General features: G+C 42.3%; 1 protein-coding gene across 1 annotated transcript in view; it reads left to right on the top strand.

The window, feature by feature from the left end:
* adgrv1 (adhesion G protein-coupled receptor V1) overlaps positions 1-24,649 on the top strand; it is a 407,915-nt gene that overhangs the window by 373,034 nt on the left and 10,232 nt on the right. The window contains exon 84 of the mRNA XM_048593741.1: positions 19,912-20,028. Within this exon, the coding sequence (XP_048449698.1) occupies positions 19,912-20,028 (117 nt within the window). The remainder of the gene's footprint in view (positions 1-19,911; positions 20,029-24,649) is intronic.

Raw genomic sequence — 24,649 nt, 5'->3', positions numbered from 1 at the left:
TTCAATCAGGAATTTATATTGAGAATCCAAACACAAGGGTCACTAGATTTTCCATTTGTTAATTCCCCAAGGGCACAGATTTGTAAAGCTTACTCTGAATTATCAATCAAAATTTTATATGCACCGGTTCTGTATCTTAAAATGACCCATCTGAAGGTGGACAGTGATTAATTACGTATGCTATTCCATATGCACCTGTTTTCTAAGTTATCTCAAATCTGCCAAACATAGGTCTCCCTTGAAGTAGATTTTTTTTTTAATTAAGCATGTCCACAGAGAGTGTATTGGAATTTACATTGGACCATATTGTTGTCCTAGCTCATGGCAAAATGTTTTAGTTTATGGTATAACAATGATGATGTGAAGTTCATCCAAACAGCTGGATGTGATTTTTGTCATCGCACATCAATGATCGAAAATATTTTTGGACAATGACATGAAAAAAATATTTCAGTGCATCTGAATAATAAAATAATATTTTCCAGTCAACTTACTTCTGGAGTGTCTAGGAAATTTTTTATCAATTTCCTGGCATATCTTTGACAGAAGATTGAGTGAACCCCAGAGCAGCAGTAACAGCCATGCCACAAGGTTTTCTGGGATTCAGGAACGCCCATTTCAATGAATGGTTAATGATTTGCCTGTTTAAGTTCTAGTGTGATTTCTCACTACATGGACTGAACTGTGTTTGCTTTCTCTATTAATTTTTATATTATCAAGTACAATATCATAAATACACTGAACATTTGAAAAAATTATTTGATGCTGAGACCGATGATATTAAATGAATATTGGTGAATTGTGTGTAATATCTTTTACACTGTTTGAGCTGTGCAGTACAGGCTGTGAGTAAAAGCTGATACAGGAAGGGTGCCTTAATCTAAAGTTCTGCTCAAACTGGAGATATCCAGTTCAGACTGGTACTAGGCATGGGGGAGGGGAAGTTTGGACAGCAAAGCTGAACCTCAACAAGCAAGTTCATTTTACATTACAATATTCAGTGTTAGCTTGTAAAAGAACATCAATAGGAAAATACTATAATCAAGCCAAAAGGAGAGAAATTCAGTCGATTGGCTATCAATTCTGTACATGCGAAACAGGCAGCCTACCCTTTATAACCGGCTGGGTGGGGGCACCGTGGTCATCTCACTGATGCTGAAAATGTAAATAATGGCATATTCAGGAGATTCTGAAGTTGACAATCAGCATACCTGTTTGAAACTGTTGTAAGATGCATGGAAATCAAAGCCCTAACTCCAGCTGTTTGATGCATGTGAGACTTGACTTTTGCCTGTAAAGTGTGGGAGCCAATTTGTGATGCAGTTTAGCTGCCATCTGCACGGAGCTGGTCGGCAGCTAGGGCCTGTTGGAAGTGAGCAAGGTAAGGATAAGGACAGGCTTCAAGATCTTTGTGCTGCTAAGAATAGAATGCATTCTCCTCCTGACCCTACCTCGCAGGGGAGAGACCATGAACTAGAAGATGGTTCTCCCAGAATGACTCTGAGCTGAGAATCTTCATCATCAAAAGAGCTTGAGATCATTGCTGGATCGTGATTGCGAGCAGAACTTGGAGGATCGTCAGTTGAGCTGAGTTGCAATTGGTGGATCATTATGATGGCTTCGGCCTCACGCTAATTCAGTGACCAGTCAACCAGATCTATGGCCTCTGCTAGTGCCTGTGCCTCAGGCCAGGGGATCCACAATACAGTCAGGGGGACTGTGAAGAAGGTGCAGGAAGGATTCCAGTCAACCGCACCTTTTTTGTGAAGAGAATCATAGATTTGTACAGCGCAGAAAAGGCCCTTCGACCCAGTAAGTCTGTGCTGACATAAGTACCACTACAGGTGTGCTAATCCCAATTTCCTGCACTTCTCCCCGATTCCTGCATGTTATGATATCTCAAGTACTCATCCAAATATTTTTTTAATGATTGTAAGGTTTCTGGCCTGCACTACCTTCCCAGACAGTGAATTGCAGATTCCCACTACTCGCTGAGTCAAAAAGTTTTCTCTCAAATCTCTTCTGCATCTCCTGCCCCTCACCCTAAAGCTATACCCTCTCATGATTGACCCCTCAACCAAGGGGAACATCTACTCTCTATCCACCCTGTCCATGCCCCTCATAATCTTGAATACCTCAATCACTTCACCCCTCAGTCTTCTCTGCTCTAAAGAAAACAGTCCAAGCCTATCTAGTCTCTCCTTACAGCTCAATTTCTCAATCTCAGGCAACATCATGGCGAAACTCCTCTATACCCCCTCTAGTGAGATGACCAGAACTGCACACAATATTCCAGCTGTGGCCTAACCAACACTCTGTACAACTCCGACATTACCTCAACCACAAACAAAAAAAGAAATGGCTAAACAAAACTCAACAGGCTTAGCAGCATCTGTGGAGAGAAATCACAGTTAACATTTCAGGTCGAATGACCCTTGCTCAGAACTGATGCTAGTTAGGAAAATGTCAGTTTACATTGCAGAAGATAGAGTTGGGGGGAAGGTTTAAGGAGTAAATGACAAGTGAGGATAGAGCCCAAAGAACGAGAAGAACAGTTGAACAGACAAAGGAGTGGATAACAACCTGGCTGGGAGGGTGAATAGCTGTTAATGAAGACTGCTGGTGGCTAACAATGGGTTGTGTGTAATAGCAGACTGTGTGAAAACAAGGCCTGGTGTGTGGGGTTATTGAACTCGATATGGAGTCCAGAAGGCTACACGGTCCCCAAGCAGAAAATGAGGTGCTATTCTTCCAGCCTGCACTGAGCTTCACTGGAGCACTGCAGCAAGCCTGACACAGAGATGTTGGGAATTGGGTAGTGTGTTGAAGTGGCAAGCAACAGGAAGTTCAGGGTCGTTCTTATGGACAGAATGTAGACGCTCTGTGAAGCAATCTATGCTTCATTTCCCCAGTGCAGAGGAGACCACATTGTGAGCAGTGAATGCAGTAGACTAGATTGTGGGAAGTGCAGGTAAAGTGCTGCTTCACCTGGAAGGTGTGTTTGGGCCCTTGAATATTGAGGAAGGAGGAAGTAAATGGACAGGTGTTACACCTTCCATGGTTGCAGGGGAAGGTGCCATGAGGCTGTGGGGGGTGGGATGTTAGTGGTGAAGGAAGAGTGGACCAGGCTGTCCTGGAGGTAATGGTCCCTGCAGAAGGCTGATAAGGGAAGGAAGAGGAATATGTGTCTGGTGGTGGCATCTAGCTGGAGGTGGTGGAAATGGCAGCTAATGATCCTCTGGATGTGGATGCTGGAGGGATGGTAAGTAAGGACAAGCAGGATCCTATTGCTGTTGTGAAAGGGAAGAGGGGGGTGAGGGCTGAAGTGCAGAAGATGGGTCAGACCCGGCTGAGGGCCCTGTCAACAATGGTGCTGGGGAATCCTTGATTGAGGAAGAAGGTGGACATTTCAGAGGCTCCCGCGTTGAAGTTGGCATCATTGATGCGATGGAGACAGAGAAATTGGGAGAATGGAATAGAGTCTTTGAAGGAAGCAAGGTGTGAGGATAATCTTCCAGTCTAGGGTCTGCTCCATGGAGCAGAATGAGACGTGCTCACATTTCTTCTTCCGGAAGGTGATCAAGGAGAGCTCTGTGCTCAGCAGCCTGAAGGAAGAAGGTGGCTTGCGAACATCATCTCAGTGTGACATCCTGAGGATCAGCAAATCCTTTTATGCGTGAGTGTATGACATGAAGCCCACAGACAGCGTGGCTTGCCAGTCATTCCTATCCTCTATCACAGAGATCTAAGATGACAGAGGCTGACTTACTTTTATCTCTGAATGAGCTGACCAAGGCCCTCGAGTCTTTAAAAAGATCTCCTGGAAGCAACAGGCTACTGGCTGAGTTGTGTGCAACTTGATTGCTCAGGACCTGCTGGAAGTGTACGACAGTATGCTTCTGACAGGTAGTATGTGTGAATCCTTGAGGAAAGGTATCATCACCCTTATTTACAAGCAGAAGTGGAAGAGGAAGGAAACTGGAAATTAGTGACCAATTTCACTGATGAATGCAGATTACAAAATCCTGTCTAAGGTTATCACCAACGGGGTCAGGTCTGCTTTGGGCTTGGTGATTCACCCTGACCAGACCTGTGCTATACCGGCAGGGTAACCTCTGAGAGCCTCGTGCTCCTCAGGGATATGACTGCCTATATGCAAGACAGGGTGCCTCAAATATATGTAAACGTATTATTGTACAAGTAATAAATTCCCGAGATTGTAGGACTGCCGATGCTGGAGAATCTGAGCTTTCCTGCTCCTCTGATGCTGCTTGGCCTGCTGTGTTCATCCAGCTCTACACCTTGTTATCTCTATATAATAAATTCCCGAAGTTTGTTGTTGGATAGAGTCAGACTCCATTGTTTGTTTCTTCACATGCTACTGTACAGAATCAAACTGCTGTAGTGGCTAAGTATGTATATAAAGATATTTTTATGAATAAAGTGTATCTTTGAAATTTTTAAAAAGCATGTGTTCTCCTCTGACCCCACATAAATGTGTCTTTAAGGATTAATACTTGGACTGATGAACACCCAGTGCAATTGGGACTAACGTGAACAGTTCCTACTTAGTTCATTACATGTTAAAATTATAATCAAGACCTTGTATTTTAAGCAGTAATACTGGGTATTCATCCAAAAGCATACTAATTAATTTAGGTAGGTAAATGGATGTCCACACTCTCCACTCTGTGTGACTCATCATATTTCAGGCAAAAAATTGTGACAGACACTTAAAAATGCCCCATTAAGCTCCTGAAATTCACTATTCAATGACTTTTAGTAACAGTCCCCAAACAAAGGCATACCCTCATCAATTTAATTTCTGAAGAAGGGTCACGAGCCAAAACGTCAACTTTCCTGCTCCTCTGATGCTGCACGGTGTGTTATCTTTGACTCCAGCATCATCAGTTCTTACTATCCCTCATCATATTAACTTGTTACAGTCATGAACTGCTGCTGAAGAATTCAGAAGAGATATTAAATTAGCTTTTTTTGTTTATATTAAGACACAAAGTGGGCAAAATTCAGTGCTAGCTGTAATGTTACCTGTCCACCATAACCATTCTTGTGAGCCTTCATGGGATTACATCCCAAACAGTCAAGCTGCTGGCTGCTGTCGGAATTCCTGGATCCTGCAGGGAACATTTCTGCTTTTGGGAGCCGCCACAAGCAATTGTAGTGGTGTCAGCGGGTGAGGTGACCACTATCCTGGCCCAAAGATGAAGACCGTTGATGGAGATGTGGAATGCTGGTCGGTAGGGCATGATGGCCAGGGCCTGTCAAGGCCACAGATGGGCTGCGAAGGGTTTGCCACCTGTGGATTTGCCACTTACAGCTAGTGGCTCCCACTGTCGACTACAGGACTTCCAAGAAGAAAGGACCATCCCCAGGATCTGAGACAGGGGGATATATTAGAGCCCAATAACCAAGGCCTGGGTTGATAGGGGGGCCACTGTGGTTGGGTCAGAGGCCTAGGCCAGGAGTAGCAACAGGGTTTATGATTTTTTCCCTACCACTAACCACCCCCGCCAGTTATCAGACACAATTAGTTTTTAAGTGACTATTTAAAGGCCTTCGTTGGTCTCCAGGCCAGAAGGCTATTCTTGATTCTTCTAGCCCTGGCCTTACATTTGGGTGGGGACAGGGTGTCAGGAAGGGAAACGCCTCTCCATTGTAAGCTACCTTGCCCAGTATCGATCCCAACCCCTCTCAGTTCCTTCCCTTTCCTGAGGCGTTGGATTACCACCATTATAAATTGTCCATTCTTCTGACTTCAGAAGCCTTGTATACATTCTGTGCTTTATTTTCTCCCTTACCTGTGGGCTTGTGAAGAAGTCAGCTTTACCGCAACTGCTAGGATTTTGACTTAGGCAATTTTTAGGTTCACTGTAAGATTGATTCAAAAGGTTGACGTTTTGGAGCTAGTGAGTACCATTCATTTACAATCATCTTTGCATGAGGCCCAAAGAAGAAGGGTTAGCTCCATAATTGGTGCAGCCTTCCCCTACGACCCACATCAGCACCTTTTGACACGTTTTTTTCTGGATGATTGGCTATTTTTCCTTCCAGGATCAAAATTGTTTTGATTCCTAATGGCTAAGTTTGTTTCCTTTCATTTTCAGGTTTTTAAAACGATATTAAAATAGCAGTTTCAGCTGCTTAATAGAATACACATCTGTACTAACAATGATAATAAAAAGTGCTAAAGCACAAATTGTGTTCAAATAATTTTAACTTACAAAGTGCTTTGCAAATTGAAAGGAATTTACAGCCTGAAACAGACAGGCACTTTGGACATCTTTTGGTCGCCAATTTAAAGTGACATTAGCTGTGTTCTCTACATTATAGGACAGTGAGACTGAGAGCCCTTATTTAGAGGCTATTGTCACCACCTTAACAACAATTGCAACAAGTGAAAATTGCCCCAAGTGCATCATGCTACTCTATTCACAAACAAAAAAAAGCTTAACCACAGGCCCCTTCCCAGGTGCCAATGAGTAGGTGGTCAATTTGTTTGTTATGTGCGATCCAGAAACAGCTGAGTGCACTAGACACAGTAAAGACTGTGGGCCTTGATGACATCCTGGCTGTGGAGCTTAAGATCATGCTGTAAGGTCTCTATGCTTCTAACCAAGTTGTTACTGCCCAGTTACAACATTTTAATCTCCTTGGCTACTCTGGGAAATTGCTCAAGTATGTCCTGCTCACAAAAGGCAAGACATTTCCAGTACAGGCTATTATGATCCCATCAGTTTAGTTTTGATCATTAGTAACAAGGTGTCATGAGCAAAGTGGTATTTATTTCTACAGTAACTTAAGTGTTATGACCGGACACCAAGTGAATTTCCCCAAATTATTACTGTTCCAGGTGGGATACCTCGAATTGTCAACTTTCAGGGTGAGGAAGGATGAACTTTCCTTCTTTATTCACTCACCACCTCAGTGAGTTACAAAAGTAATCATTTCCAAAAGCCCCCTTCCTTGTGGATATCTCTCTTCCACACCAAATGAATTCATGTTTTGAAAGGAGGCAGCTGTTTTGAATTAAGAAATGGGAGACAAAAACAGAATTTGCTGGAAAAGCTCAGCAGGTCTGACAGCATCTGTGAAAAGAAATCCGAGTTAATGTTTTGGGTCCGACGACCCTTCCTCAGAACTGTTCTGAAACGTTAACTCTGATTTCTCTTCACAGATGCTGCCAGACCTGTTGAGCTTTTCCAGCAACTTCTGTTTTTGTTTCTGGTTTGCAGCATCCGCAGTTCTTTTGATTTGTAAGAAATGCGAGAGTTTATTTGTTACTAAGCATGAGAAGAAATAAGAACACAACACATGTACACACAGATGTAAATGTATAAAAAGTTGGAAAAAAAGGCATCTGGGTCAGTCTCTGAATCATTTGTAAAGAGTCGATGGAAGAATGTAAAGGTCATTGCAGTGGTTGCTACTGGTCATGTAGATGTTTGTAGTTGAATGGCTGATTTGGAAGTTCTTGCATTTGCAGGTCGATGGAAATTCTTTTATCCTGGTTCCTTTCGACAGTGGATAGCCAGCAGAACCCAGACTTAGAGAGTACCCTCCTTTTTTCTTTACCTATGTTGCAGGAGTGAGTAGTGGGTTTTCACAGTGCTCTGAGTGGTACAATACATACCAGTTCACACATAGGGCAATAGATCACGAATAAAAACAGACCAGGATTAGAGCTCCCTTTAAACCCTGTTCCTGTATATTTTAAAAAAGGAAAATTGCAAACTTTACTCTTGCCAGGACTGCCATCCTTCTTATCATGATGTTTACAGTTTGAGATACTCACAGGCAATTACAGTGCAACTTGTGGTGCATTTCTCCCCTTTTAAGTCCATCCCTTTGTAGGTACCGTGATAATTCATTAGTTGTGACATTTCAGGATCTCTTTCTCCAGCAAGTCAGTGAATTTTCAGCAGCAGTCATGTGTTTAGCTGTGACAGCACTCATTTAACAAAAAAAAGATCATGTGTTGGAATTAAAGGACCAAAGCATCTATAAATAATTCATAGTTATGTTCTGTCATTATGCTACTGGTATAAAATATACTTATCAATGCTCAGTTTAGGTTCTGCCAGAGTCACTTGGCTCCAGGCCTCCAGACAGCCTTGATTCAAACTTGGACCAGAGAGCTGAATTGCACATGGGAGGTGAAAGTGACTGCTCATAACATAAAGACAAGAATTTGACCTGTTGTGGCATAAAGGAGTTCTAGCAGTATTGAAATTGCTGAGAATGGGAGAGAAGATCTCCACTGGCTGGAACTCTACTGGTTAGACCCACACCCAGCAGAAAGAAAAATGGCACAGCATTGCCGGAGTTCTTTAGCATAGTGTCCTGGCGTCACTAATCTTTAGCTGCTTCATTAATACGTACCCTGCTATATAATATCAGAAGCAGGAATGTTTGCTGACAGCAAAATCTTCAAGTCCATTTGCAATTGTGTAGATAATGAAGCAGTTTGCGTCAGTGTTACAGACAGATTGCGAGGTTTAACCAACTGTTCATGAGCAGATTGTAATCTAATGTTTTTCTTAACACAGCAGAAATTTATTTCTTACTCTCTCAGTGGTCTTTAACTTTGCTAGTGTCACAAGAATGCTGTTATAAAGTTAAGCACGAGGTATGGTTTATTTCAAGCATCCTTTGAAGCACAGAAATCTTGTAAAGCAAGCCACTTAAAAACATACAAGGAGTTACGGAATTAGAATGGATAAAGAGCTTATTCAGTTAGTAAAAGTAGCACAGAGGTTTGAGGACACAGCAGGGGATCAGCAGAAAAGTACAAGTCCAGCAGGGAGGATAAAAGCAATGCAGAGGGGCCGATGATACAGTGAGATCAGCACAGGGGGTAAAAACAGTGCAGAGGGAGTGAAGATGCAGCAGGAAACAGCGGGCACTGCCATGTCACCAAGAACCAACCTGAGGTTTGACATTACAAGGAGGCAGAGCTGTGACTGGCCAAATGAGAAACAATGTGGAGAGAGACAGAGTCAGTCAGTTAAAGCCATGGGGGAGTGATACCCAGACCCGGTTGTGGGGAGGGGTGGAGATGTTGGTGGGATATGAATGGTCATTTGTGAAGCATGCAACTTGCTCCCCTGGCAGCAATTTGGATCACCCTCCCCGCTTTGACAATGAGCCACAAGCAAGCAGGACAGTGGGTTCCTAGAACAGACATGAACTTCACAGCAAAATAAATTCAAGAACGTGCAGAGAGCTGTAGCAACATCTACATATGGCCTCTTTAAGCTCTTAGGCCTTTGACTCTGTCAAACAAGAGGAAAATGGAGCATTCTCCTCAAAAGTGGTTGTCCACAGAAATTCACCATCGTCCTGTGCCTGCTGTATGATGGCCTGCAAGCAGTAATCCTCACCATTGTATTCAACAAAGACTCACTATAGGTGAAAACATGGGTCTCGTTCTACCCTCACTATATCGTTACAGTCCAGACCATCGTGCAGCCAGCCTTCCACCCATTGACTCTATCTATACCTCGTTACCTCAGAAAGGAAGCCAACATCAACCCCAGTTATAATCTCTTCCAACTTCTTCCTTAAGGCAGAAGATAGAAAAGCTTAAACACATGTACCAACAGGTTCGAGAACAGTTCCTTCTCAGCTGTTGGTAGACTTCTGAATGGACCTCACAAATTTCAAATCTAATGTTGATCTTTGTACACCTTCTTTGCAGCCATAACTTTGTATTCCTCACTCTGTTCACTCACCCTGTGATCTTTTTATGTTATGATCTGGCTGTACTGCACACAAAACAAAACTTTTCACTGTACTTAGGTACATGTGACAATAATAAATCAAATCAAATCAAATCAAATCCTCCACACTGCTTTTATCATCTCTGTTGGTCTTACTCCTTCCCATTATGTCCTCACCCTGTCTGCACGGTTTTGATCAATTTACCACAACACTTTGCCACAACACTTTGCCACATATTGACGACTGAAAAGTGGGAGGCTTTCAAAAGTGTGATAAAGAGAGTCCAGAGGAATTATGTTCCTGACAGAGTGAAGGGGGAGGCTGGTAAGAATAGGGAACAATGGATGAATAAAGATATTGAGGTTCTAGTCAAGAAGAAGAAAAAATCATATATTAGATATAGGCAACTGGGATTAAATGCATCTCTTGAAGAGTATACAGAGTGTCGGGGTATTCTTAAGAGGGAAATTTGGAAGGCAAAGAGGGGATATGAGATAGCTTGGCAGATAAGGTTAAGGATAATCCAAAGAGATTCTACAAATACATTAAGAGCAAAAGGGCAACTAGAGATAGACTTGACCCCTTAAAGTTCAAGTAGGTCACCTATGTGTTGAATCTCACGAGGTGGGAGAGATACTAAATGAATATTTTGCATCAGTTTTTACTGTGGTGAAAGAAATGGAGGCTAAAGAACTTGGGGAAATAAATACTGTTGTTTTGCAAACAGTTCACATTACAGAAGAGGAAGTGCTGGAGCCCTTAGAAAACATAGAGGTGGATAAATCTCTGGGAACTTGATCAAGTGTATCCCAGGACATTGTGGGGAGTTAGGAAAGAAATTGTGGGGCCCCTTAGCAGAAAGATTTGTATCATATATAACCGTGGGTGAGGTACCGGAAGACTGGAGGGAGGCTAATGTCGTGCCTTTATTTAAGAAAGGCTGTAAGGAGAAGCCTGGGAATTATATATCTGTGAGGCTCACATTGGTGGTGGGTGAGTTGTTGGAGGTGATTCTAAAAGATAGGATTTACACACATTTGGAGAGGCTGGTTAGGGGTGGTCAGCATGGTTTTATGCGAGGGACATCATGTCTCACAAATTTGATTGAGTTTTTTGAACAAGTTACCAAAAAGAATGATGAGGGTAGAGCAGGATACGTTGCTTATATGGGCTTTAGTAAAGCTTAAAGCTTTTGACAAGGTTCTGCATTTCTAATTAGTAAGTTAGATCACATGGGATTCAGAATGAGCTTGCCAATTGGATACAAAATTGGATTTATGGTGTGGGACAGAGGATGGAACGTTATTTCTCGGACTGGAGGCCTGTGACCAGTGGTGTTCCATAGGCATCGGTACTGGGTCCACTTTTGTTTGTCATTTATATAAATGATTTGGATGAGAATATAGGAAGCATGGTTAGTAAGTTTGCATATGGCACCAAAATTAGTGGTATAGTGGACGGTGAAGACGGTTATCTAAGATTACAAAGAGATCTTGATCAATTCGGTCAATAGCCTGAGGAGTGGCAGAAGGAGGTTAATTTGGATAAATGCGAGGTATTGCATTTCGGTAAAACAAACAAGGGAACAACTTATACAATTAATGGTTGGGCCCTGGGAAGTGTTGTAGGACAGAGAGACCAAGGGGAAATTTGCGTCACAGGTAGACAGCGTGGTTAAACATGCTTGCCTTCATTGCTGAGACCTTTGAGTAAAGGAGATAGGACGTCATGTTGAGGTTGTACAGGATGTTGGTGAGGACTCTTTTGAAGTATTGCGTACAGTTCTGGTTGCCCTGCTATTGGAAGGATATTATTAAATTGGAGAGCGTTCAGATAAGATTTACCAGGATGTGGCCGCGAATGTAGGTTTTGAGTTATAAGGAGGGGCTGGATTGGCTGAGACTTCTTTCATTGACACTTAGGAGGTTGAGGAGTGACATCACAGAGGTTTGTAAAATCATGAGGGGCATAGATAAGGTGAATAGCAAGTGTCTTTTCCCTAGACTGGGGGAGTTCAAAACCAGGGGGCATACTTTTAAGGTGAGAAGAGAAAGTTTCAAAAAGGACATGAGGGACAACTTTTTTCCACAGAGAGTGGTTCATGTGTGGAATGAACTGCCAGAGGAAGTGGTGGATGCAGGCACAGTTACAACATTTAAAAGACATTTGGATAGGTACATGAATAGGAAAGGTGTGGAGGGATAATGGCCAAATGCAAACAGTGAGACTAGTTTAGTCTGGGAACATAGTTGGCATGGACTAGTTGAACTGGAAGTCTGTTTCCATGTCTCTACGACTATGACTCCAAGACTATATCTATTAAGCTGCCTGCTAGTGTGGAGATAATCTACAACAAGTGGGAAACTGTTCAGTACACCTGCATCACCTCTAGTCCAGAACCAAGACCATTTCAACGACTGTCATCAAGTTGAGGTATGTAGATGACACTTGCACGTGCACACACTAAAAGATCAAGCTCCAAACTATTGTCACTGCATTCATGGAGGAATATAAGAGATGACTTTAGGCTAAAAATCCAGAAGTTAGACCATAAGACATAGGAGCAGAAATTAGACCATTTAGCCCATTGAGTCCACTCTGCCATTCAATCATGGCTGATTAGATTCTCAACCCCATTCTCCCACTTTCTCTCTGTAACCCATGATCCCCTTAACAATGAAGAACCTATCTATCTTCATCTTAAATATATTCAATGACCTGGTCTCCACAGCCTTTTGTGACAATGAATTCCATAGATTCATCAGTCTCTGGCTGAAGATATTTCTCCTTATCTCCATTCTAAAAGATCTTCCCTTTACTGTAAGGCTGTGCCCTTGGGACCTAGCCTCTCCTACCAATGGAAACATCTTCCCAACATCCACTCTGTGCAGGCCATTCAGTATTCTGTAAGTTTCAATTAGATCCCCCTGCACTCCCCCCCACCCCACCACCACCCCCACCCCCCACCCCCCGCCGCACCCCCCGCCTTCATCCTTCTAAACTTCATCAAGTATAGACCCAGAGTCCTCAAACATTCCTCATATGTTAAGCTTTTCATTCCTGGGACTATTCTCATGAACATCCTCTGAACCCCCTCCAGGGCCAATACATTCTGCCTGAGATATGGGGCACAAAACTGCACACAATACTCCAAATGTGGCCTGACCAGAGCCTTATAGAGCCTCAGAAGTCCTGTCAAAATAAATGCCAAAGTTACATTTGCCTTCTTAACTACTGACTCAACCTACAAGTTTACCTTGAAAGAATCCTGGACGAGAACTCCCAAGTCTCTTTGCATTTCAAACTTCTGAATTTTCTTCCCATTTAGAAAATAGTCCATACTTCTCTTCTTCTTACCAAGTGCATGACCTCACACTTTCTCTGGTTGTACTCCATCTGCCACTTCTTTGCCCATTCTCCTAACCTGTCCAAATCCTTCTGCAGCCTCCCCTCATCCTCAATACTACCTGTCCCTCGACCTCTCTTTGTATCGTCCGCAAACTTAGCCAGAATGCCCTCAGTTCCTTCATCTAGATCATTAATGTACAAAGTGAAAAGCTGTGGTCCCAACACTGACCCTTGTGGAACACCACTTGTCACCGGCTGCCATCCTAAGAAAGGCCCTTTAGCCCATTTTCTGTTTTCTGCCAGACAGCCAATCTTCTATCCATGCTAGTGCCTTACCTCTAACAACATGGGCCCTTATCTTACTCAGCAGCCTCCTGTGCGGCACCTTGTCAAAGGCCTTCTTGAAGTCCAGGTAGATAACATCTATTTGCTCTCCTTGGTCTAACCTGCTAGTTGCTTCCTCAAACAATTCTAACAGATTTGTCAGGCATGACGTCCCCTTGAGGAAGCCATGCTGACTTTGCTCTATTTTACCGTGCACTTCCAAGTATTCAGAAATATCATCCTTCACAATGGACTCTAAAATCTTACCTTTGACCAAGGTTAGGCTAATAGGCCTGTAATTTTCCATCTTTTGCCTTACTCCCTTTTTAAACAGGGGTGTCACATCAGCGATTTTCCAGTCCTCTGGGATCCTCCCTGACTCTAGCGATTCCTGAAAGATCGCCACTAACGCCTCCACTATCTCCTCAGCTATCTCCTTGAGAAATCTGCAGTGTAATCCATCTGGTCCTGGTGATTTATCCACCTTCAGGCCATTCAATTTTTCTAGCACCTTGTCCTTGGTGATGGCCACCATACTCAGCTCTGCCCCCTGACTCTGTTGAATTTTTGGGATATTACTCATGTCTTCCACTGTGAAGACTGAAGCAAAGTAATTCTTCAGTTCCTCAGCCATTTCCTTGTTCCCCACTACTATGTCTCCAGCGTCATTTTCCAGCAGTCCAGTGTCCACTTTTGCCTCTCTTTTGCCCTTTAAATATCTAAAGAAATTCTTACAGTCTTCCTTTATACTACTGGCTAGCTTATCCTTATTTTTTGTTTGTTGCCCTTGGCTGGTCTCTGTAAGCTTCCCAATCCTCCGGTTTCCCATTGCCCTTCACCACATTGTATGCTTTCTTTTTTGCTTTTATGCTATCCCTGACAATTTAAAGGAAAACTTCTCATCTGTCCCTGCTGCACAACACTGGCCCCTGACTATCCAGATGCATGGTGCGCCATGACACAATGTGCATAAATCTTGATTCCTGGGAGCCTCCTCTCAGCAAAGTCAGCTTTTCACAAAGAAATTAAACATCACCTCCAGTGTACCAGTGCAGCAATTGGTTGTCAAAGGAACAGAGTGTTTCGTGACAAAGACCTCAAGCTCAATTCTAAGCTCCTTGGTCTGTAGGGCAGCAGTGTTACACATAGACTACGTGCAGCAGACACCGCAAACACCTTGAGAAATATCACTGCTGATATCTGTGCAAAATCCTGGAACTCCACTGGCAGGATAGGCGATCTAATATCAGTGTCCTTTCTCAGGCCAGCATGCCAAGCATCAAGGCGCTGGTGTTCAATCACCCATGTTGGGGAGGCGACCCACCACCCACTTCAGCAAACACCAGCTGCCACAGGATTTACAAATCCAGTATTGGAATATATAGTCACCTCAAGACTCACAACAGCAGAGTAGAAAGTCATTCTGGATCCCAAGGGACTGCCTTGGAAGAAAACCAGCATACCAATGTGCCTCCTTTCTAAGATGAAGTCCAAAGTTGATGTTAGCTGCCTGGAAATTACTGAGAGAATCATTGAGGAGTTGAAAGCAGTTTCTTCTGTTTAAAGATCTTTCCTAATGCGTTCTCAGGAAGTTTTGCTCTCGGAAATGTGACTTCTTCTCTGTCTTGACAAAAGAAGGTTGTAGTTTCAGAGGGCACAATTATAGGTCATTATCTGCTTTTTAGAGGATGGTTTGCTTTTGCAGCCCAGAGTTAGGACTGTTGATTTTCAGTTGATGAGTTACGGAATTGCACTTATTCCTCAACTGATTTCTACTTCAATGTGGTATCACCAACAGGCTGTGTCTGTTAACCCCCGACACAGACAAACTGTGCATTGCTCAAATTCACACCAGTTATACACTGGCAATACAGGGTTCAGCTTTAAACTGCTGCTGTGATGAGGGGAGCGGGGAAGGCTATGAAGAGTGGAGGAGGTTTGTGAAGAAGGGAGGGGAAAGAATTGGTAGCAGTTTTCTTGTTCCTTACGCCGTCTCACTTATTTTCATTCGATTCTCCCAGCTCTTACTCACTCCTCCTATCCTTACTCACTCCTTCCAGTCCTTACTCACTCCTACCATCCTCACTCATTCCTCCCTGTCCTTACTCCGTCCCCAAAATTGTTACATTGGAGCTTGTCATTAGAAACTTTTAACATTAAAATTTACATATTTTGTGGAAAGAAAATGTAATCGCTGATGCTTTGTCCAGAATGTAAACAATGGAAATCTTCAGAAGATAATCAAGAAGTTGTATGGCAATTGGGAAGCTAGTGGGAGGAAGAATTGAATGGCTATGAGTTGTTTAAGTTTTACAAGCCTAGTCATGAAATGCATTTTTGAAATGGCATTTCATTATTTAAGGGTAATCTCTTTGCTTGCGGTTTGAAAGTGTGAGTTGAGGTTAAGAGTTGAATTTTGAACAGCTGCTTGTTTTAAAAGAGATAAGAACAAAAGATGATGCGATTTGTTAGAAACTGACCTGGAAAGTAATGCAACTTAATTACTGATCTGCAGATGAAGTACTGAGAGTTGGAAGCAGGTTGAATGATGAATTGATCAATCAAGGGAGGACTAATGCTAACCAGCTGACCATGGAGAATGTTGATTAAAAAGAGAAAACCGGTTCTGACTGTGTTTTTGCAGGAGTAAGAATGACTTTGGAAGCCTCTGGACCGGGTGTTCGGTTTTGCTCTGTCTAGTTTTCTGTCCAAATATCAAATTGTTGACTGTTCTGAGAAAATAATTCCAGTCTGTAAGAAATAAGTAAATATTCCCAGGAGTCTGCTGGAATTGTTTGCACTAACTAATGACTTTGGAATTTGAGCAAGATTTCATTGTTAGGAACAGTTGCGGAAGTTCCATTTCAAAGGAGTATGTAAAATGAGTGACAAAAAGTTATAGCAAGGACATAAAAAGACACCCTGATTGGAAATGAATGGGGTAGTGCCATATTTTATGCAAGTATTATTTAAGGTTCCATGTTGACAATCAAGGTAGTGGAAGAATTCAATCGAATGAAAAGAATATATAAAAATAGCAGTTCTATGTGCCTGTGAACAACTCATTGTCTGAGGATTTCATGAAGGCCTGATACTCATTGTTTCAAACTGTTTAATTGAACTGGCAATTTACTATTCTTTTAGTTTCCTTTTAGTTTATCCTTTCACTGTGTCTGTCAGTCTGTCTCTGTGTGAGTAGAGGTTATGATAAACAAAAATTAGGTTTAGATTGTAGACATTAATTAGATTACCTTGTTTATCTTTGTTCTGACAAAGTTAAATAATTAATAATAAATTGTTTATTTTTTGTTTCAGTTATAAATTCATGTCCAAGATCTGTTATTTATAAAGTCTGGTTTGGGCAATTATGAGAGTCATTGAAAATTTTACTTTCACTGTTGTGAATCAAGTGATAGTGAGGCTGCTTTGGTTTGGCTTGCTATGCCTATGCTGTCACAATATGTAGAGAGCGAGAGAGAAAGATATGTATTGGCAGTTGGTTTTTACCGTGTTCATGACTGCCTGAATGCAGCAAAACGTGAATAATATTCAGGCTTGGTCTGATAACTGCTGATAAATCCTGTTCTGAGGAAGGGTCACTGGACCCGAAACATTAACTCCGATTTTTACTTCACAGATGCTGCCAGACCTGCTGAGCTTTTCCAGCAACTTTGTTTTTGTTCCTGATAAATGCTGAGTTGCATTTGCATCACACAAATGCCAGACGATGATCGCCACAAACAAGAGAGATTTTAACCATTTCCTCTTGACATTGAATGCCATTATTACCACTGAATCCCCCACTACCAACATAATTGGGATTAGCATTTATCAAAAACTGAACTTGATCACCTACATAAATTCTGTGGCGAACAGAGCAAGTCAGAGACTAGGAATTTTGCGGCAAATAATTCAAATCCTGACTGCCTAAATCCTTTTTACCAATTACAAGGCAGAAGTTAGGAGTGTGATGCAATGTACCCTACTTGTCTGGATAACTGGGTCTCCAACAAGACTAAAGTAACCTCCTATCCTCAAGGACAATGCAGCCCACTCGATTTGCATTCCATTCACCTGTTAAATATTCACTCCATCCACTACTGACACATGTAGCATACGATCAAGAAGTTGCTGTACAGCCATTTACCGAGGCCCCTTTGACAACATCTTTCAACCTACAGCCTGTATGACCTCAGTGAACATGGGCATCAAGCACATGGGAACATGCTGTCTGCATCACGCCATCTCAACTGTTATCACTGTCACAAAGTAAAATCCAGCAATTCCTTTGCAAATTACACTTTGGGTAATCCTTACACCAAAAAGACTGCAGTGGTTAAACAAGCTAATTTACCACCGCCTTCTCAGTATTGATTAGAGTTAAGCAATAAATGCTGGCCTTCTTTGTGCTGTTGCATAACAAGAATGAATAGAAAGAAATGCTAGTAGGTCCACTAATTCAGTTTTATTGTGTTCATAGCAGAACATATTGGGTCAAAGTTTAGAGTAGTATGGATAACAAAACTAACCACATTGATCACCACTACACCTTAGAAAATGAAAGCAACTTCTGAAATTCACACGTGTGCAGTTAAATGCATAAATCCATAAGTTGTTGTGACTGAGTCTCCAAAGGGTATGTTATCAATTACAGGTCACTAAAATAATGAGATCTTCTACTTTTATGCCAATTGTCTTGCTGTACAGCTCTGAAAAATGTTATAATTTATTAAATGTTATGTAATTGATTTCTTTACGGTGTACTAACTTCATAATTATTTATGACAAACCTCTATCACCAGAAAATCTAATTTTATACTTGCTGAAAATCAAATTTCTGTTCAATGATTGAAGAAATCCACATTTCTAAAATATATGGTTTTAAAACTTTGCTTTTCATATTTCAGCTTCTATCTTAATCCTATCTGCATGTCCAAATCAGTGTCCATAAAGTTGAGTTAAATGTGAAGGATAATGATAGCATTTCATTTCCTTGTCTGTTTTTAGTTAAAATACTTCAGTCTGACTGGCTGCTACTCAACATACATTTCTTTTTAGAGTCATAGAATCATCGAGCTGTACAGCATGGAAACCCTTCGGTCCAACTCATCCATGTCGACCAGATTTCCTAAATTAATCCAGTCCCATTTGCCAGCATTTGGCCCATATCCCTCTAAATCCTTCCTATTCATATACTAATCCAGATGCCTTTTAAATGTTTTAATTGTACCAGCGCCCACCACTTCCTGTGGCAGCTCATTACATACACACACCAACCCTCTGTGTGAAATCATTGCTCCTTAGGTCCCTTTTAAATCTTTCCCCTCTCACTTTAAACCTATGCCCTCTAGTTTTGGATTCCCCAAGCCCAGGGGATCTACCTTGGCTATTCACTCTATCTATGCCCCTCATGATTTTATAAACCTCCGTAAGGTCACCCTTCAGCCTCCGACGTTTCACGGAAAACAGCCCCAGCTTATTCAGCCTCTCCCTATAGCTCAAACCGTCTAGCTCTGGCAACATCCTTGTAAATATTTTCTGAAGCCTTTCAAGTTTCACAACATCCTTCCTATAGCAGGGAGACCAGAACTGAACACAGTATTTCAAAAGTGGCCTGAACAAAATCCTGTTCAGCTGCAACATGACCTCCCAACTCCTATACTCAATGCTAATATTCTATTAGCAATCCTATACTAATAAAGGCAAGCATACCAAACACCTTCTTCACTATCCTGTTTACCTGCAACTCCACTTTCAAGGAATTATGAACCTGCACTCCACGGTCTGTTTGTTCAGCAACACTCCCCAGGACCTTATCATTAAGAGTATAAGTCCTGCCCTGAATTTCCTTTCCAAAATGCAGCACCTCACATTAACTAAATTAAACTCTGTCACTCATCAGCCCGTCTGATCAAGGTCCCATTGTACTCTAAAGTAACACTCTTCGCTGTCCACTTCACCACCAAGTTTGGTGTCGTCTGCAAACTTACTGACCATACCTCCTGTATCCACATTCAAACCATTTATATAAATGACAAAGCAGTGGACCCACCACTGATCCTTGTGACACACCGCTGGTCACAGGGCTCCAGTCTGAAAAGCAACCCTCCACCACTACACTCTGTCTCCTACCTTTCAACCAGTTCTGTATCCAAATGGCTAGTTCTCCCTGTGTCCTATGTGATTTAATCTTGCTAACCAGTCTACCATGCAGAGCCTTGTTGAATGCCTTACTGAAGTTCACATAGATCACATCCACCGCCTTGCCTCATCAATCCTCTTCGTTATTTCTTCAAAAATCTCAATCAAGTTAGTGAGACATGATTTCCCATGCACAAAGCCATGATGACTATCCATAATCAGTCCTTGTCTTTCCAAATACATGTCAATTGTGTCCCTCAGGATCCCTTCCAAAAACTTGCCCACCACCAACGTCAGGCTCACTGGCCTACAGGTCCCTGGTTTTTCCTTACCACTTTTCATCATTTTATATTTCAGATCTCATTTTTGATGTCCATTTACCTGAGTCGAGAACTCTCTGATGAAAGTTGCTCTGCCCTTGGACTGGTATTGCATTATCTCTACCTGTGCCAGTTCAGCTGGATGCTTATTCAGGTCAGTGCAGAAAATCTCTTGTCCTAAGTCTGTAGGAACTTGACCAGATTTTCTCATTTCTTAAAACAAATGTAAAGGAAATAAAAGAAATGTATTATGAGGGACTAAAAAGAAATACAATCCAACAGTCTGAGGAGCAGACTTATACATGGAACTATTTATGTAATAACTCCTAATATTTTGCTATACACAAGAATGAAGACAGAAACAATGAGTTATGGATCCTTGGAATTTGTGTTAAATTTGTCTGTCTGTAAAAAGGTCTTGCATCTCATGAACATCTGTCACACTTCGGATGTCATATTTCTAAGTGTTAAAAATAGAAAAGTATCATTTTCTGTTCACTTTCTCTCTAATCTTAGTGCTTGACATTCCCCAAGGGCAGGAAATGGGGAATTATGACCAGCTGACAACATACAGATACTTCCAATTGACCTGCAGTAGACTTCATTATCGATGTTTGTAGCCTTTTGTGTACAGTTTCTCAAAGGGATATCTGAGCAGTGTGCTTAAAGGGAATCACCTGGATAAACGTAGTTCCATCTTAGCTGCCCAACATCTTGAGAAGTCTGCCAGCTCACCCTCTTGACGTCCTCACCCCACCCCAACACTCCAAAGACTTCGGCCACAGAAGAACACCCCTGGAGAATTGCAGATGCCAAAGTTACTGCAGAAGAGTGGGTAAATCTCCAATACTATGGCCATGTTTCAAACTGCAGATTGAACAACACAAAAGGAGATCTGCTAGTTTTATATCTTAGAGATGTTGGTGGGAGATCAACAGATGCATCAGTTATTCAGTTGGTTCTTGGGCTGTCTACAAGAGCATAAAGCGGCTGATAGTAAGTTAACAACTTGTTTACTGTCTCTTCCGAATGTTATTTCCATAATGAGAAACTAAACTGTGGTGGTGTGAATGGATTGCTGATTCACTATCACCTGTTATACACTATTGTGCAAGGTCAAGACTTATCCCACTGAGTGTCAGGTTTAGGTGGCAATTTTGTTGCAGGGCATGGACCCTGTGCCTGCTCTTTACAAAGCCCAGGTGCTTAGGTTTGAATCTCCCTTTACTGAGCATTGACACATCATTAGCCAGCTGTAGGTGCTGCAATAGATGCCATGTAATGTTATGAAGAGAATCAGGTCACCAAAAAATGCACATGGGCCACACTTGAATGCAGCATATAGACCATTGAAGATTGACATACTTTCGATTGTTACTTGGCCCTATTATATGTGTGACTGTGTATTTTTGGTTTATGTGGAAAAGCCAGAACTCTCTGGGTGGGATGGGGGCATTAATTTCACCCAGCAGACCCAGCTGTCTAGGCTCAGCAAGCACTAAATAGCACTAGGCTGTTTTATTGCAAAACTACTGATTGCCCTGAACCCAGCTGTGTGTGGGTTTTAAGGAAACTTTTAAAGGGACAGAGAGAGGTGGATGGGTTTAAGGTAGAAATTCCAGTTGTAGGTGATCGAAGACATGACTGCCACTGATGGGAGTGAAAGAATTAGGGTGGATAAAGAAGAGGCCAGAATCAGGGAAATAGGGAATATGGTGAAGTAGCCAGGGCTTTACAGAAATGTTGTGCAATGAAGCCACAGTGAAATTAATCTGAAGAATTTAGAATTTGTCTGTTGATAGACCATGTGCTGAATTTTTGCAATACCCTATGGCTGGGAGTGGGGGCAAGTAGTGGGGACATGAAATTACATCCACTGGCCAGTGTATCAATTTGAGTGTTGGGGTGTAGGGTGGCTGGATAGCAACCTCAGTCAGTTATATCAATTACTAGAAAATCTCAAGAAATAAAATCGCCTGGCATTGATTTAGTCATCAGAAATAACAATGGCAAAAACAGTTCTTTCAACCATGGAATGTCCTCCTTACTAAAAATGGTGGGTCACTAGCAAAATTGGGAGAGCTGTCTCACAGACTCATCAAGCAATAGCCTGATATAACCATACTCATGGAATCATATCTTACAGATAATGCCCCAGAAACCACCATCACCCTGGATATGTCCTGTCTCACCAGTAGGACAGATCCAGCTGATGTGCTGGCACATTGGTATAAATGGGGGAGGGAGTTGCCCTAAAAGTCCTCAACATTGATTATGGACACCATGAAGTCTCATAGCATCAAGTCAAACATGGCAAGGAAAAATCGTACCATCCTCCCTCGATGATTCAATGCTCCTCCGTGATGAACAACACTTGGCGGTAGCACTGGGAGTAGCAAGGGTGCAAAATTTACTATGGGAGGGTCGTTTCAGTGTCCACCGCCAAGAGTGGCTCGACAGCAGTCCTAATGATTGAGCTGGTCAAGTCCAAAAGGACTTTGCTGCGAGATTGCAGCAGGTGATTAGGGAAACAATAAAAGGGAGAAGCAGCAGCAGAATCATACACCAGCACAATCTGCAATCTCATGGCATTGCATATCCCCCACTCTACCACTACCGTCACCTTAAACCTATGCCCTCTAGTTTTGGAGTCCCCCACCCTAGGAAATAGACTTTGACTATTCACCCTATCTGCACCCCTCATGATTTTATAAACCTCTTAAAGGTCACCCCTCAACCTCTAATGCTCAGGGAAAATAGACTCAACCTATTCACTCTCTCCCTACAACTCAAACCCTCTAATCCCGGCAACATCCTTGTAAATCGTTTCTGCACCCTCAAGTTTAACAACATCTTTCCTGTACAAGACCTGGACAATATCCAGGCTTGGACTGAAAAGTAACACCATACTAATAGCAGGCAATGGCCATCTCCAATAAGAGACATTCAATGGCATTGCTATCACTAAAGCCTCAACTATTAATATCATGGGAGTTGCCATTGACCAGAATGTCAACTGGACTAACTATATAAACACAATGGGTACAATAATTGGTCAGAGACTAGGAATCCTGCAACAAGTAACTCACCTCCTAACATCCCAAAACTTGTCCACCATCTACTCTCCCTCCACTTTTGATGCTACTTAGGTGACTGTTTATGATTGGTGTGTCCACAATGGGTCGAAGGGCCTTTTTCTGTGCTGTAGATATCTGTGACTCTAATAAATGTCACAGTAGGATGGCCACCTATCCCCCAAAAGGATTGGTGTAGCTAGCATTAAGATTTTGGGCCCAGCGGCAATGAGAGACATCTACCTTCACAGAAAGGGAATCCTGAGCAGTAGGACAGCATAAAGAGGAAAGAAGGGCAGGAAGTCATGGAAGGTCAAACCCTCCACATAGGATCTAACATTAGAGACAGAGATGCATTGAGGTGATTGAAAGCAGAAACTCACAGACATCTGTGAAGTCATTCGTGAAAACCTTGCACTTCACCACTCTTACTACTGTATCTTGTCAGTAGCTATCAAAGTCACTGAATTTCTTTGCTTCTGGTTCCTTCCAAAGGTCAGTACTGTACCTTAGCAGCATTTATAACTGCAGCACACAGCTACATATCATTGATCATTGATGTCCCTTTGTCAGAGCTAAACAGTGCATTCATCTTGTGACAGATACACCTCACTGAGAGGGCAGAGGGTTTCTGCACCTTTGCCTAGATTCCTCAGGTACAGGGCACTATCAGTTGTACCCATGTAGCCATCAAGGCACTCTGTGATGCATCAGTGAGATGCATCAACAGGAAGAGTTTCCACTGCATCATTGTCCAATGGTCTGCCACTACAACAAGAACTTCCTTCACATATGTGCTTACTTTCCTGGCAGCTGCTGTGACTCCTTCATTATTCTCCAATCATTGTTTTTCTCAGAGCTTTACTTAAACCCTAATGTGCATGAATGGATTCTATGAGACAAGCGACAACACTTAAAGACATGACTACTCCGCTCGCAGGAGTCACAGACAGAGGCATAGACAACCAATGTCAGTCACACAGTAGGACAGATGCCAACCGAGCTTTAAGCATCTGGTAATGTGATTCTGGTGATAGGAGCAGTCCACAGTGGCCATTATGACTTTCCTGCAAGGATCTCAGTTATTTGGATGGTATGTTGCATTCTGCAGAAACCTGTGGATAATGAGGGCCTCAGAGGGGGATCAGGAGGCGCAAGATCCAGAGGGAGAGATCAAGAGAGATGATGCTGAACAGAGAGATGCCCACTGCACAGTGAAGTGCTTAAAAATGCCTTGTGTGGTGAACAGCCCATGAGGATGCCATTAATGTCAGGGTGTCTTGTTTCAGGAACAGAGTCCTCTCACCCAGATTAAAAATTTGGCCATGGAAGGGGATTGGAGAGATGTTTGCCAAGACATCCGTGGAAGACTCAGCCTGGAGCATTAATTGCTTACGATAAAGAAAGCATATCTGCCCAGAGACATTGTCCTCCCTATGGAAGATCCTGTTATCACCTCTTCATTACATACCACTTTTCCTTTTTTGGTAGCAATAAAAAGAGCCCCATACATGACTGAAAGTGTTATTATTTATACATTACAATATAGAAGAAAACAATAAACAGATACAAGTAAAAGCACACCCCAATGACCAAGAGATAGTAGGAACTGCTGATGCTGGAGTCTGAGATAACAAGGTGTAGAGCTGGATGAACACAGCAGGCCAGGCAGCATCAGAGAAGCAGGAAAGCTGACGTTTT

This window comes from Rhincodon typus, chromosome 3 (assembly GCF_021869965.1).
Source record: "Rhincodon typus isolate 14 chromosome 3, sRhiTyp1.1, whole genome shotgun sequence".
Classification (NCBI taxonomy): Eukaryota; Metazoa; Chordata; class Chondrichthyes; order Orectolobiformes; family Rhincodontidae; genus Rhincodon; species Rhincodon typus.
Note: the sequence above shows the minus strand (reverse complement) of the source record. Positions and strands in the feature narration are given on the sequence as shown.